This window comes from Chrysochloris asiatica, unplaced genomic scaffold (genome assembly GCF_000296735.1).
Source record: "Chrysochloris asiatica unplaced genomic scaffold, ChrAsi1.0 scaffold00100, whole genome shotgun sequence".
Taxonomy (NCBI): Eukaryota; Metazoa; Chordata; class Mammalia; order Afrosoricida; family Chrysochloridae; genus Chrysochloris; species Chrysochloris asiatica.
In genome coordinates this window covers 10450085-10465843 of record NW_006408618.1, presented here as the reverse complement: position 1 = coordinate 10465843, position 15759 = coordinate 10450085, and the positions used below count along the sequence as shown (strand labels likewise).

At 48.5% G+C, this 15759-nt stretch overlaps 1 protein-coding gene across 1 annotated transcript; it reads left to right on the top strand.

Annotated features, from left to right (window-relative positions):
• The first annotated feature begins 3806 nt into the window (after nucleotides 1–3806).
• LOC102825631 lies at nucleotides 3807–14403 on the top strand. Its single transcript, XM_006867102.1, has 5 exons — nucleotides 3807–3846; nucleotides 5658–6023; nucleotides 8563–8628; nucleotides 10893–11258; nucleotides 14249–14403. The coding sequence occupies exons 1-5, from the start codon at nucleotides 3807–3809 to the stop codon at nucleotides 14401–14403; spliced, it is 993 nt and encodes a 330-aa protein (XP_006867164.1).
• The last annotated feature ends 1356 nt before the right edge of the window (nucleotides 14404–15759 follow it).

Sequence of the window (15759 nt, the reverse complement as noted above, 5' to 3'; positions counted from 1 at the left end):
GTGCGTCCTCGATCTCTTGGTTTCTTTTACCTTTGCTTGACCTTGCTGACACAATTGCCAAGAAAACCTCATCTCCTGAGGAGTGAGAGTCTTCCTCCCTCAACCTCATCATCACCACTCTGTGTACGTTCCAAGGAGCCTCATTTACTCACTCACTCTTTCATTCATTTATTCAAGACTCTTATGTATCAGGCAAGGAGTCCTGGTGGTGCAGAGGGTTTAGCTTTGGACAGCTAATCGCAAGGTCAGCAGTTTAAATATATATGCACACCCATGCACCTAGTATGCACAATAGCAAGACAATGGAGACAGTCTATCAATGAAAGAAAGGATCCTCAGCCCCTCCACAGGAGACAGATGGAACTGTCTGCTCCTATGCACATTTAGTCTCGAAACCCCTAAGTAGCTGTTCTACTCCTTCCTGTAGGGTCGCTGTGAATTGGAATCGACTTGATGGCAGTAGGTTTAGTTTTTGGTATGTACCAGGTGGAGCACTTTCTAGTGATTAGCTAGGATCCAAAGAAAATAATAGCAAATGCTATTATTATCACCTGAGTTATTCTTGCCTTTCAGAACACCTCCCCTCCCCTTCACCCACGCTGTGGCTCTTCTGCTTCTGGTCTCAGCCCAGTAAGAACCCAAATCCAATTATAATAGCAAATACTATTATTATCTTTGGAACCTAGCTAATCACTAGAAAGTGCTCCGCCTAGTACATACCAAAAACAAGACAGTCAGTCCTGGTGTGGCGCTGTGGGTTAATGCACCAGATTGCAAAGTCATTTGAATCACAAGGTCAGCAGTTCAAGCTCACCAGTCACTCCTTGGAAATCCTATACAGGGTTGCTATGGGTTGGAATCGACTTGACGGCACTTCACAACAACAAAAAGTCGTATTTGAACCAACTCCCCCATAGCACTTAATAATAACAACAACAACAAAGTAGTATTTGCTATTGTTGTCATAACAGTGATGACAATACTGTTGTTATTGTTAGGTCCCCTTGATTGTTTGGCCTATGCACAAGAGAACAAAACACTGCCTAGGTTCTGTGCCATCCCCAAGATCAGCTTGGGATCAGAACCATGTGATCCATATGGGTTTCAGTGGCTGATTTTTGGAAGTATGTTGTCATCTGAAAGCTCCACTGAAATATGCAAGCCCACAAGAGGTGCAGTGGCCAGGAATCGAACCTAGGTCTCCCACACGGAAGGTAAGAGTTCCACCACTGAATCATCAGTGCCTCATAATAATAATTAACAGTCCAGTGAGCAACCTCCTACATCACCAGAGCTCCAATAATAGCAATAACCTAAACCCAATGCCATCAATTCAATGTTGCCTCATAGTAGAGTTTCCGAGACTGTAAATCTTTATGGAAGCAGGAACCTTCCTCTTTCTACCTTGGAATGACTGGTGGATTTGAACTTCCACCAGGTGGAGGGAGAAGGGTACAAGGCAAGTGCTTTGTGAATGCACTGGCCGGTCCTTGGTCTCAGGAGGTAATAGTATAGTGCAGGCTTGGGGCATGTCCAGCCCATGACGTTGTTTGCTCTGGCCAAGGCAACAGCAGTTCCAGCCCATCACATCCGGGGTGAGTTAATTAAATATTTGACCAGATATAGCAGACTAATTTTTAAGTTGATAATTTTGTATGGAGAAAAGAGAAATGCATATTGAAGTTCAAGCACCCAAAGTGCTAGGCGCTGCCCTCTGAAAGGCCCTGTGTTTGTTCTTGCCTTTTAGAATACCTCCCCTGTCCTCCACCCACGCTGTGGCTCTGCTGCTTCTGGTCTCAGCCCAGTAAGGACCTGAGTCCAAGCGACTTGGTAGTGATTGGGAGACTGGCGGGATAAAAGGGGCCTTTAGGGGTGGTGTTTTCTGAGTCAAGATTATCAGGTCCCCTCTGTCCCCAGGGAGCAGTCCAGAATCCCTGGTACAAAGGCCTCTGTCACTGGGGTGAGGCTATCTGAGGTCATTCATGAACAAGAGAATACTGTATGTTATTTCAGAGGCATTAACAGTTTTTCCCTTTTCCCTGCACCCATCCAAGCAGAGGGGCTGTTCCCCAGTCCACAGAGCCTCAGGGAAGGGTATGAAGAAGCAGAGGGAAGAAAAGGAGAGATTCTTCCAGCTTTGGTTTCCAACAGCTGACCCTTGGAGGAATGGAGAGGTGCAACGCATAAACAGGATGTTTGGGGAGACAGAAATAAGCCTGTGGGGACTTCTGGGTTCTCAGGGTAAGTTCCTTAGCCTATGTGTTCTTAAAAAGGGCAGCCAGAGCCTAAACTGGGGTAGGGGGTGGGGAGCACTGCCATTACTGAAGCAGGGAACTAGAGGCCCCTCCCCTCCCCACCTTGTGCTTTTCTGTGACCTGATACTTGAATTACTAGGGCACTATGAGTCGGAACTGACTTCATGGCACTTAACAACAACCTCCTACCAAAGGAGCCCTGGTGGCACAGTGAGTTAAGCATTAGACTGCTGACCTCAAAGTTCAAACCCACCAGCTACTCTGAGGGAGGAAGATGAAGCAGTCTATTTCCATAAAGATTTACAGCCTTGGAAACCCTAGTGAGCAACTCTATTCTGTCCTATAGGGTCACGGTGAGTCCAAATCAATTCGATGTCAGGGTGCTTGGTTTTAAAAAAAAAGGGGGTGGAGGTTGGTGGGATAAATCACAAGGTTGGTGGTTCAAACTCTTCAGCCGTTCCTTGGAAAGCCTATCTATATAGGGTCTCTATGAGTCAGAACTGACTAGACGGCACTTAACAAACAACAACATGTACTCTTGAGCAAGTTATTTCGCCTCTCTGAGTCACAGCTTTCTCATCTGTACAATGGGCATAATGATAGCATCTCCCTGGTGTTGTGGTGGTTGTGAGAATGGGGGGGACAGAGAATCTGGTAAAGTCTGGCTTTCTCTCATCTCAGGCCCCTCCTTCCACTCCTTGTCCCTTAGACCCTTGAGGACCTGGGGATCTACCCTGCTCCTCCCCTCTGTCACTGACTGTCCTCCCATCTCCTTTCCTTCTACTCCAACCCCTGTAGCAAGCCCAAAGACAGGCTTCTTTCTGCCTCTGATCAATGTTGTCTTACCTGCGCCAGTTCAGTTCCAGGTCTCCGCAACAAAAAAACTATCACTTTGGGAATCACAGGATTTTGTAGTTTCCCATTGCATATAAAAGCTATGTTAATGCTCTATTGTAGTATATAAAAAGGATCCTGGTGTGGCTCTATAGGAAGCATTGGACTGCTAACCATAAGATCGGTGGTTCAAACCTATCAGCTGCTCCATGGAAACCCTATAAAAGTTAGCTATGAGTTGGAACCAACTCAGTGGCAATTAGCAACAGCAGTGTACTCTATTTAAAGTGTGCAACAGCATTATGGGAAATGCTGAATGATTGTAAGAATTATCAGAAAGTGACATGAAGTGAGCACTTGTTGGAAAAAAACGGCATCACTATAGACTTGCTCTATGTAGGGTTGCCACAAAGCTTTGTAAAATCCACAATACCTGCTGAGCACCATAAAAACGAGGTATGCCTGTGCAGTGCAGGAGGATGAGGATTTTTTTCTGTTTTATAGAATCTGAATCCCCAGCATCAAAATCAGAGATGAGTGTGCAGTAAACACAGAATTATTTGTGTAGTTAAATCAGTCCCTTTGGATAGGAAAGAAGAGAGCGGAGAGCAAGGAAGAAATGACCGGGAGTGCGGACACAGCCTTTGCCAAGACAAGAGCCTTTTCACCAAGCAGCCAGACCTCCCTCCGCTGCCCACCGTCTTTGTGCTGTGGGCCATGCCGCCCAGGGGGTTGCTGTTCTTCCTCTCCATCGCAGGTGAGGTGGGGCGGAGGTATGTGGGTGCCAGGCAGCTCCAGGTCCCTAGTGTGAAGGCGGGGGGCGGGGGTAAACAGTGAGGGAAATGGATGCTTTTTAACCTTCAGTCCAGAAATGGGCAAAAGAAGCATCAGCCACTTCCCCACTACTTGCTGCCCTTAGCAGCAGCCTCTCTCCTCTCTCCCTCTCCCCTCACATCCATGGCTCCATGGAGACAGGAGCCACTGCTGTCCATTTGGGATGGACCCGCTGTTTAATTAGATTCTCAGAATGAGAGGCAGAGAGGGATGAAGAAACACTAGACTCCTGGGTTGGGACTTGAGCAACTGGGATGAGGGACATGACTTAATGAGCTGGGGAGACTAGAGATAGAAACGTTTCTATGTGCGGATCTATCTGCGGATCCCATAGACACACAAGCTGAGCTCAGGGGTGGAGGGAAGAATCTGGAAGTCACTGGTACAGAGTGGTTAAAGCCACGGATGCTCTGGGGCAGACATTTTCACGCTGTGGACTGTGACCCACTAGGTCAGAAAAGCAATCTAGTGGGTCACAGCCCGTCATTAAAAAACAGAAGAAAAACAGAGCAGAAAGAAACACATCAGTGAGTCACTCAGTAAGACAAAGGTATTTTGTTTCTTTAATACCTTTTCTCTGGCATAGGGATCCTCCAAATTATCTTGGCAACAGATAGCATCTTGAACTCTAGTGGGTATGAGAGTTTGATTCTTTCTGGCAAGTGCCACATCAGTCTTTCCCTCAGCCCCTAACACCATAACCACCTCAGAGGTGCACCCTCTCGTCATTCTGGGTGTCCAGTCTCGGGTCTTAGGTACACTCTTAGGGTATCTGGCTAGAGGCTGGTTCCTGAAGGCCTAGTTACCACCACCCACAGCTGGAGAGTCTATTCCAACTCAGTGACTCAATAGGACAGACTGCCACATCGTTCTCCCTTGGAGAAGCTGATGGCTTCCAACTGTCGACCTTTTGGTTAGCAGCCCAACACTTAACCCATTGCACCACCCAGATACCTCAAGATTTTCTATTCCTTTCTGCACCCCACCAAAGCAGAAGCTGGGCAGGGGCCGTTTATTGGGACCCTCACATGGCCATGGAGTCAAAGGAAGGACATGTTGGGGCTTGGTGTTGGCTCTTGGGAAAAGTCTGAATCACTTATTACTTTGTTCAATCACTCAGTCACTCACTCATACATTCATTCATTCAACACACTGAGAACCCTTGTGATGTGCCTGCCACTGTTTAAAATGATTTAAGACTTGATCTTGGCCCTAAACTCCCTAGACTTCCCCAGGGGCTTTGTAAACATCCTGATCTAGGGTCGCCTGGGTGCCAGCACATCTGAAAACCTCCCTTGATGATGCTAACACGAGCCTGGGTGTTAAATTCCAGATACAGAGGCAGTTCCCCTACCCAGGGTCCTTGTAAATCAGGCATGGTGTGTGATGTCTACCTCAGGGAGTTGCTGGAAGGATTCAATGATTGAATTCACATAACAAGGGCTCAGTAACATTATTTTAAGGTACTATCAAAGCACTATTGCTGCAGAGGAAGGACACCAGGGTAGGGCCAGAGGAGATGTGGTAGTGGACCACAGCGATGGGAAGTTGAGGGTGTTGAGAGTTGGTGGGAGTGGCTGGCTTTTCCAAGTCAAGAGATCAAATCATGGGAGGCAGAGCTGGGAGCAAGAAGGGGCAGGTGGTGAAGTATGGATTAGGAGAGAAGTGAGGTGTGGCCGGAGAGGGGACTAGAGTGGGTTGGGCCATGTGGTGACTGAGCCTCTTCCGCCCAAGCCCTGCAGTTGGTGAGCAGAAGCGACAAGACCTTCAGTAGGGTGGAGGAGCAGCTGAGCTGGCAGGACGCCCTGAAGCACTGCCGACTAAACTACACAGACCTCGCGGACCTGCAGAGCATGAACAGCCTCAGTGCCTTGACGACCATTTACTCCTTCCTCACCACCACCGACGCATGGATCGGCCTCTTCTTCGACTCGGCCATTAATGGCCTGAGCTGGTCCAGTGGCTCCCTCTTCAGTGACCCAGGGTGGATACAGCTGCCCGCCTTCCGCAAGGGCATCTGCGCCACTATCTCTTTCATAGTTGGCCCTGTCATAACCCCCTCCTCGTGCACAGAGAAGAAGCCATTTCTCTGCTACTATGGTGTGTCCAGTTATAGTCAGTACCTGGTCTGCCCCTCAGGGGAAGCTTCTACATGCTAGAAGCAAAAGAGAAAGAAAAGAGGAAGGGGAGCAGGGGAAGTCTTTCAGGAGAGAACTGACTGTTGCTGATGTCTTGTGCCGTCCAGTTGGTTGTGACTCATGACGGCCCTGTGTGTTACACAGTAGAACTGTGCTGGGATGCTTTCTTGGTTGTTATCTTTAGCACATCACCAGGCCATTGCTTCTGTGGTGTCGCTGCCTGGGTTTGAACCACCAACCTTTCCATTACTTGCTTGTTTGTGCCACCTAGAGACCTCAACTGTCATTACCTTAACCCTCTTGCTACACCATTTCCTCACTGTGGCCTTAGATTCTTTCTCCTCTGCCCTCCCCCTCCCCATTCCCAAGACCCCATCAGAGAAATGGATATAAATTAGGGTAGAAAAAGAAAGTGAGGTCTTGAAGTGTTCCATCCATGATGTTCCTGCCCATTAAGGATTTAGGGAAAGAGGAAAAAGAAAGGAAGGAGAAAAATGGAAAGTCAGCAGGACATCCATCCGTACCCCTGCAGAGATGAGGAACAGAGTTAAGGATTTCTTTCCCTTCCATAAAAGGAGCCCTGGTGTTGCTGTAGGATAAGTACTGGACTGCTAACTGTAAGGTCGGCAGTTCAAACCCACCAGCTGCCCCACAGGAGAAAGTTTCATAAAGATTTATGGCCTTGGAAAGCCCCCTATACATGGTTACCATGAGTCAGAATTGACTCAATGGCAGTGGGAGTTGCTTGGCTTTCCTCCTATAATGCACAAGGTACGTCTGGTGTCTCATTGCCAGTGGGTTAGCAAGAAGTAAGCCACTCTGGGGATACTTCTGCTTCCAGGGAAGCAGGTAGGTGGAGGCTGGCCTCTGTGTCCCTGAAAGCCGTGATGGTGTGGCAATCACATAGGGGAACAGCCATAGGCCAGACAGCACTTTTCTGGTAAAAAGTACCGATTTCTGCTTTTGTCCTCAACAGTCAAGGTTCAGCCCTTACTCCTCCTCCTCAAATAGGGACAGGAAGAACCAATCTGATGTGTCCCTAAGCCACACCATACCTGTCACAGGCCCATATCAGGGGCTTTGGGATGTAACCTATGGAACCTTAGAAACTCTGGGTTCCTAAGCAAGTAAAGAGATTTCCAGGGGTAGTGAGTGTCCCACAAAGGAAGGTCTGCCTATGAGGTCTCCTTACTCCTTCTGGTGTCTTAAGATTCCACCAAAATGAGTCTCCCTGCCCACCCCCTTCATCTCTTCATGTCCTGGGGCCAAGCCCTCACTGTTTCTCCTTTAGCCTCCTCCCGTTTGTTCTCTACATCAAGCGAGTTTTTAAAAATGTAAATCAGACCCACTTTGCCTAAACATATTCAACTGATTTAACACTTAGAACAACATCCTTTTTGAGGTCAACGGGGCCGGGCCCTGTCTGATCCCTCTGGCTCATCCATCCCTCTCCCCAGGGCCACTAACTTTTTTTCTGTTCCTCAAACACACATAGCTCATGCCCACTCTTACACAGTTGTTTTTGCTGTTCCTCTACTGCATATACTCCTTCTTACCTCTGCAAGGCTGGCTCCTTCTTGTATTCCTTATGCTCACTCCAGATGCATCCTCTTCAGAGAGGTCTTGCTAAGCTCTTCATCCAAAGTGTAATCTTGCTTTATGCTTCACTGGGCTTTATGTCCTGAGCAGCACCATGAGAATATGAACAGAGCCTTTGAGTTTGTTTGTTGTTTGTTGCCACTGCAGCCCCATAGAAAGTAAGCTCTTCAAGAGTGGGGACCATGCTCGTCTTCTTTCTGCTCTTGTCTCGAGGCCTAGTAAGTATCAGGCCACTTTAAGTCAGAATCAACTGGAACGCATGTAATGACGGCATCATTATGAATAGCGTCGGGTCCCACGTTTTGTGGCTCACCAAAAGGTTCGAGTCGCTGGGTGGCACAAATAGCTAAGCACTCCACTGCTAGCTAATAGTTTAGCAGTTGGAACCCACACAGAGGTTCCTCAGAAGAAAGGCCTGGCAACCTGCTTCCAGACTATCAGCCATTGAAAACCTTGTGCAGCACAGGTTTACTCTGACACACCAGGGGTCACTATAAGCAGGAAGTGACTTGATGGTTTCAGAATAGTGTCTGCTCTGCAATTAAAAATTAAACCCCAAGCCTCTTGCCATGAAGTCAATTCCAACTCATAGTACCCCTATCTATAAGACACAGTGAATCTGCCCTTTAGGGCTCCCAAGGCTGTAACTCTTTACAGTAATAGACTTTCTCCAGTAGAAAGGCTGGTAGGTTCGAACCACTGACATTTTGGTTAGCCTCTGAGCACTTAACCACTGCACTACCAGAGCTCCTTCTGCCCTGCCATAGGTGTTCAATATTATGTATTGAATAAATGCAAAAATGAGTAAATAAGCCTCTCCCATATGCAGCCGTGCTTTCTGGACTTTGGCCAGCTCCAGACGCCTGCACCCCATGACGTGTGCTCCTGTTTCTGTCTTACAGACCCTGATGTAGGCCACCGCATGTCCTTGACAGCCTCGCCTCGCCTGACTACTGCTCTCAAGTCAGGTACACACCCTCTGTCTGCCCTTTTCTGGGGTCTGCCTTCATTTGCCTTATACTTGCCCATGTGGACTGCATCTGGGCCCCCTGTGCTCCACCACCCCTGTCTGACTGCTGGTCAGGAGGAGTCTCAGGTTCTACTGCTCCCAGCTGAAGCCTAGAGTATGGGGCCGGGGCGGGGCATGGAGGGGGGCAGGTCAGAGCAGGAAGTGACTTGATCAAGTCTGGCTGTCCTGGCTGCCTCCCTGTGTTCCAGGTGCCCCCGCGTCAGAGGCCTGGGTGTGGGGAATTTTGCTCTCAAATTTTTCCCAATGGGGAGTTACTGTCCTGGAAATTTTAATTTTTTTTTTTTATTTCATGTTTGGCAGAGACAAATTCTATGATGAAGAAAAGACCTTTTTGTGGCTAAATCATGGCTTCTCAATCCCTCCGCTTTGTTTTCTGCATGTTATAGTTGACAATGCCTCAGGCTCCGAAGCAGGCAGACCTTCATTTGAATCCCACCTCCCACTTACTGTGGCCTGAGTCTGCACAAGCCACATGGCCTGCCTGAGCCCCCCTGTTCAAATCTGTAAAATGAGGTTCATATTATCTGCTTTTTGGGATGATGTTGCTGTTCCTGTTAGATGTCAAGAAGTCAGTTCTGACTCATAGCAACACTTTATAGGGTTTCCTAGGAGCAGCTGATGGGTTTGAACTGCCAACCTTGCAGTTTTCATTCTAGTGCTAGTGGTCCAGTGCTTACCCTACAGCACCACACCAGGACTCCTTTCTGGATGGGAGTGAGCCACCTGCATGGCTCAGACCTGGCACCTGCTAGTATGTTGATAAAGGGTTAATAAAGGGTAGTTTTTTTCTTTGCATCAGTTTACCCACTGCTGTTTAGTTAATTCTGACTCACAGGGACGCTGTATGACAGAGTAGACCTGTTCTGTAGGATTGCTAAGGTTATAAATCTTTATAGGAGCCGAATGTCTCATCTTTCTTACGAGGAGAAGCTGGTAGGTTTGAACCACAGACCTTGTGCTTAGTAACTCAACTCACTCTACCACCAGGGCTCCTTAATTCAGTTTGTTGTTGTTGTTGTTAACTTCTGACTGATAACAACCCTATATAGGCTTTCCAAGGAGTGGCTGAGGGTTTGAACCACTGACCTTGCAGTTAGCAGTCCAGGGCTTATCCAACAGCACCACACCAGGACCTTTAAGTCAGTTTAGGTAGAGAAAGTATGAGGAAACTATTAGGCAAATCTGGATGGGTTCAGGTGAGCAGGATGCATTTGAATGTGAGGAGGAAACACAGGGGTGTTTCCTTTAGCCAGGTCTCTGCATTCAATAGCTTAGATCACAAGCTGTTTATATTCTTTTCAAACTTCCATGTGTTAGAATCAGGCTTGTAGCTTGTATGGATCAGCTGAGGCTGGCCTCCCCCAGGGCAGGCAGTGGGTCTAAGTCTCAGGGGACCCTATACAGCCCAACCTAGGGCAGAGAGTGGACATTAAGACTGCTGGGGAGGGCCTGCTCTGCCTCCTGCCTCACCAAGTCTGTGCCCTACCAGCCTCCAGGGATTTCCTCTGGCCTCTTTCTCAGCTCTCTGCCCAGGGAGGCAGGCGCAGCCTGGAGGAATCACACAGGAAGTTGACTCTAAACCAGAATTTCATTCATTAAAGCTGCTTCATTAAAGAAGCAGCTCTGTCAGTTGATTTTGACTCATGGTGATCCCATGCATGTCAGAGTAGAAGAGTGCTCCAAAGGGTTTTCAATAGTTGGTTTTTTAGCAAGTAGATTCCCAAGCCTTTTTAAAAGGAGCCTCTGAGTGAATTCAAACCATCCATTCTTTCAGTTAGCAGTCCAGAGTGTGAATCATTTGCAGCATCCATGGGTGTAACTGCTATTTTACTATGTGCCGACCATCTGCACAGATGGCACTGAACAATTTATATACACATTTTATTTTAACCTGACCTTATGTACTATTTTTATCCCAACTGCATGGACGAGAAGTTGAGAAGTAACTTACCAAAGCCATGCGGCTATGAGGAGAGCTCTTAGCCCTTACTTCCCCTAGTATTTTTTCCCTTTGTTACTTCTACAACAGCCATCGTCCCAGTGTGTGTTTAGTTTACCAGTTGAACCATGGCTTTCATCAAACCTAACATCCAAGGTTAGACAAGGTTTAGACCAGAACTCTAACCCTGGAGACTATGAGACCTGGACTGTCAGAGACCCAGGACCTCAGGCCTATGGTCCTCATGTTTTTTTTACCCCCAGCTGAGGTCCAGATCGGCCAACAGACCTTCACGTGGTTTGAACAAAGAATGACGTGGTCCTCAGCCCTGCTCTACTGCCGCAGACACCACACGGACCTGGCTGACCTGCAGAAGGTGATAGGTGAGGCCGACAGGGAGACTTTGAGATCCATCACCAAGGAGACCGAAGCCTGGATCGGCCTCTATTTCAACGCAGCCTCCAGGTCTCTGAGCTGGACCAGCGATTTGGGTACCAGCATCCCCAGCTGGTTGCAGGTGCCCACATTTGGGACGGGACTGTGTGCAGGCCTCCGAACCTACGCTGACTTCCCCCCCAGGGTTTACTCAGTGATCTGCTCTTTCCTACAACCCTTCATCTGCTTCTATGGTGAGTGACAGGCCACCCCAAGGCCTTTGGGCACCGAGGCTAGACCGGGATGGGAAGAGGCCTAAGAAAGCATTTCTATCTCTGAGAGTAACTGAATTCTGACGCAGGCTCCTGAGGCCCTTATACAATAAACCAGGGGAGAAAGTTGTGTCATTATAATTCAGGGGGGAAACTTTTGAGAATGAAATGGACCCCATGCAGCCTTAGAGCACATTATCAATTAGCAATAGCAATTAGCTATTGGACAGTGAAGTGGTTAAGAGCCTGTACTTTGGAATCAGACACGCTTTACTCCTCTCTAGAAACCAGGTGAGAGAGTATCTCTGAGCCTGTTTTCCTCATCTGGAGAATATATTTAATAACTCCCACCTCCTAGCAAGACTGAGTGACAGACTGAATATAAAGGACCTAGTGGAGAACCTGACACGGAGCAAGTACCTAACAGATATTAGCTATTATCACTGCCATTGTTGTTAATGCACGGGAACTAGACACACCCTGGGGCTTGGGTATACCGTGTCTCCTTGGCAACAAGCTTCATCATATCTTTTCCTCCTCCCTCCCTCCAATCCTTATTTATTATAGCTTGATTGAGACAGAATTCACTTAACATAAAATCCATCCTCTAAAGGGTAAATTATTCAGTGGTTTTTAGTGTACCCAGAGTTGGGCAGCCATCCCCACTATCTAATTTTAGGATGCTTTCATGGCCCTAGAAAGAAACCCCATCCCCATCAGCATTCACTCTCCATTGTCTCCCACTTCAGCTGCTGGTCACCACCTACCTGCTCTCTGTCTCTGTGGATTTGCCTATTCTTGGCTGTTTCTTTTTTGTGTGTTTTGGATTTACTGAGATTAAGACCCTTATCTATCAAATAGGAATAGTAGCTCCTCTCTTACAGAGCTGTTGTGAGAATGAAAGAATGTGAAATGTTCACTGCAGGACTGGTACACGTGGGGGTGGAATTAAAGTCGTTCTCCTGACTGGGTTCATGTGGTGGGAGGTTGGGCCATCAGTGCTTGGTGTGGCTTCTCACTTATTGGGTCTTATTGGGTGTGACAGAACTTCAGAAACTGTCTGACCTGCATCAACACTGCCCTCACGCTCACTCTCTATATCTTCCTGCAGATCCTTCTGTTGGACATCGGGAGTCAGCCAAATTCCCTCTGCTCTCTCTCACTCCCTCATCGGAAGTGACTTTGTGGACGACTCCCAGGCTGAGTATACACCTCCATTTTCTGCTCTTTATGAGTGCTTTGAGCTTGCTCTTGGCTGGATCTTGGGATCTCCAGGCCTGGGGAAATGTAGAAGGCAATCAGTATAAAGCGGCCCTGGGAAAGTTCCAGGGGATCCTCCCAGAAGTGCCAATGGAGGGGCTAGAACAGGAGGGAGTCTACTGGGCAGCAGCCAGGAGGCTCTGCTCCCCAACCACGCTGGGCAGTAGGGCTGGGGGAAGAGGGACTTAGCTACCATTAGCATCTCCCTCCCTGAACCTGGTCACTGAACCTGTGGCTTCAGAGTTGGGAAAAAAAAAAAGTCTCTCTGGTGAGGTGATGAAGGAGACAAAGCCAAAGCCCACTTAGAGGGCTCCTGAGGAAAATGATTAGAGATGTGTTTGAAGTTCAGTATCCAGAGAGGCAAGCCAAGCAGAGATGCTGGTTAAAGGTCCTTTGGAGGGGACAGAAAATGAGGGGTATGTTGTTGGGACTGCATGTGGAATGGACATGCAGAAAGCAAGAAGGGTGCTGGCCCTCAGGAAAGACCTCCTCTTGCGACTGTTTAGAAGCCAGACTCCAGCTTCCATCCTGGTGGTCTCCATTTATACCCTTCCCTCTGGTAGCGCAGTGGTTATGAATCAGGCTGCAAACCTTAGGTCAGCAGTTTGAAACTACCAGCCTCTCCATGGAAGAAAGATGAGGCTTTCTGCTCCCATAAAGATTTACAGCCTCAGAAACCCTGTACAGGGTCGCTATGAGTCGGAACGAACTCCATGGCACTTAACAACAACAACCTCCGACTGGTTAGATCACAGAGTCCTTGTAGCATGGAGAAAATTCCCCAAATATCTTCAGTTATTACTTCATTTTGCTTCCCAAGAGTTCTGAAGCTAACAGGATAATGGAGTGCAAAATCATGTCTCCTGGCCTCCTTACAGACACCCACATAAGACAAAGGCATCGTTGTCTTTTTTGAGGGCAGAGGATATAGGAGATTTGTTCAAGGTTGTAGTGAACTATTTCTTACTCCTTGTATTCAATGTTGATGGAGTCTCTCGTTAGGGGTCTGTCCTGAAGGAGCTCACAGCTAGCTGGGAAGAGAGTTCATGATGGAACAGTGTTGTGCTTAGTATGTTCACAGACACAGTGAGGACACACAGAGAAGGGGAGTGTCCCAAGCTCCAGTAATCACCAGGAAGGGTTCCTGAAGGAGGTGACTTTGTAACTGCTAGCTTAGGGGGGTTACAGTGGGGTGGGCTGGGCTGCAGGTAGGAGTTGTAATGGGTGGGATGGTTAGCACTGGAGATCCTGGGGGACCTTTGTGGGTTGCTAAGGAAGGTGACTTTCACCCTGAGACAACAGTACCTGGGTATGTGAGTGCTGTCAGATTTGATCAGAAGGCCAGGGAGTTGGTGTTCTGTTTCCCATCTAACGTTAAACGGGCACCCACTTGATTACTCCAGGCCCACTCCTCATCCTGGCTGCCCTAGCTGGTTCAGGAGGCCTCCCTACTCACCAGGATCTTCAATGGGTGGGCAGGGCTAGGCCAAGCTGCTGTCCGGGCCCCACTCCCACTGCCCAGGCTCTGCAGGGGAACTCCATTCGATGCATTCTGCTCTAGTTGCTCGGATCATTGGGGAGGTATCCCAGGGCCAGCGGGTCCCACAATAGTTTTCTTTCCAGCCTTAGAGACCAGCGCCGGCTCCCTGGCTCCCCAGCCCCAATCAAGCTCTTCGACCATCCCGGGGACCATCTTGGCTTCTAATGAAAAGGACAGGACCCCGTTGGTCACCGCCCAGAGCGCATCCTCAGGCTCCACTTCCCAGACTACGCCAGCACAGAGCCCCGCTGGTCCTGCATCCCCGGGCAGCCTCAATCTCCCCCAGGAAGTGACCAGAACTCTAGCCGGCTCTTTGAGCCCTGCTGAAGTCTCCCCGGACCCCATTACCCAGCACAGTCTCCTGACTCCGATGGAGGAAACAGAGGGTGTCTCGCTCGACTTCCTCCGCAGCGACTCAACCACTTCCGGGATGGCAGTGTCCCCCGGGTCGGTCACATCCTGTGGGCCTCGCTGCTCCGAGGCTCAATGGAGCTCCCAAGGGACGGAAAAAACAGTCTTGGAGCCTTCAGGTCCAGGGAGCCCGGCTGTGCCTCAAAGAACAACTGTGCGCCAGGCATCGCCAACACAAAGTCAGGCCCCACCCCCAGGGCCACCCGGAAGCAGGCCTGGGCCTGAAACAGGTGCCTGCGAGCGTCGCCCAGGGGGAGCCCCACATCTGCCCCATCCCAGCACCAGGCCTCTATCACTTGGGGAGACCCAGTCTGGATTACCATGCTTAGTTCCAACTACGGCTGGGAATGGGAGCGTAGGGTGTGTATTGTGTCATTCCAGGCCACTCTATAGAGAATCCTATCTAGCTAGAAGGATTGGCCAAGTGGCAGCATCGATGGACTCAAGAGTGGCAACAATAGTGCGGTTGATCCAGGATCGGGAGGTGTTTTGTTCTGCTGTGCATAAGGTCGCTATAAGTCGGTACTGACTCGTTGGTACCTAAGAACAACAACATCCAGCTAGAAGCAGCCAATTCTCCCTCCTAAATCGGGCTGCGAACCTTAAGGTCAGCTCTTCGAAACTACCAGCCGCTCCGCGGGAGAAAGATGAGGCTTTCTACTCCCGTAAGGATTTACACCCTCGGAAACCCTGTACAGGGTCGCTATGGGTCGGAACCGACTCGACGGCACTTAACAACAACAACCTTTCTGATAATAATTTAGGGCGGAGGTGGGGAGGGGAGGGTGGAGAAGACACCCTTTTTTTGGCTGTTAGGAGCAGGAATCTGACAGACAAGGGCTGGAATGGTGAGTTACTGTGTGGCCTTAGGCAAGTACCCAGACCTTAGGAAAACCATTTTGCTCATCTTTAAAATGAAGAAAATATCATCTTCATGAGGTGTTTCTCTCAGTGCCTGGCATCTGGCAGGTATTCAGTAAACGATGTCTTGCCATTTTAATCTCAATTCATTAGTGATATAGTTAGTGACTTGCTCTTTCTATTTCTCTCATTTGATAGAGTTGTTCTCATTTTACTAATATAAATTTTTATACATGATCACAATTAGGAATGATTGAGATTGCAGAATCTGGACAGGCAAGAGGTGTTTTCTACTTCTTTGTATCCATCCTATACCTAGAGTATTGCTTTGTACATTGGTAGAGGTTTACTAGTCTTTGCCCGAATATCTCTTTTGAACAAGGCATTGGACTATGGATACCAAGATGAGCA

Excerpts from the sequence above, each read along its gene's own strand:
- LOC102825631 (XM_006867102.1), top strand. The coding sequence starts at position 3,807 with ATGCCGCCCAGGGGGTTGCTGTTCTTCCTCTCCATCGCAG. Across the intron at positions 3,847-5,657 it reads GTTCTTCCTCTCCATCGCAG|CCCTGCAGTTGGTGAGCAGA; the intron begins GTGAGGTGGGGC and ends CTTCCGCCCAAG. Across the intron at positions 6,024-8,562 it reads GCCATTTCTCTGCTACTATG|ACCCTGATGTAGGCCACCGC; the intron begins GTGTGTCCAGTT and ends TCTGTCTTACAG.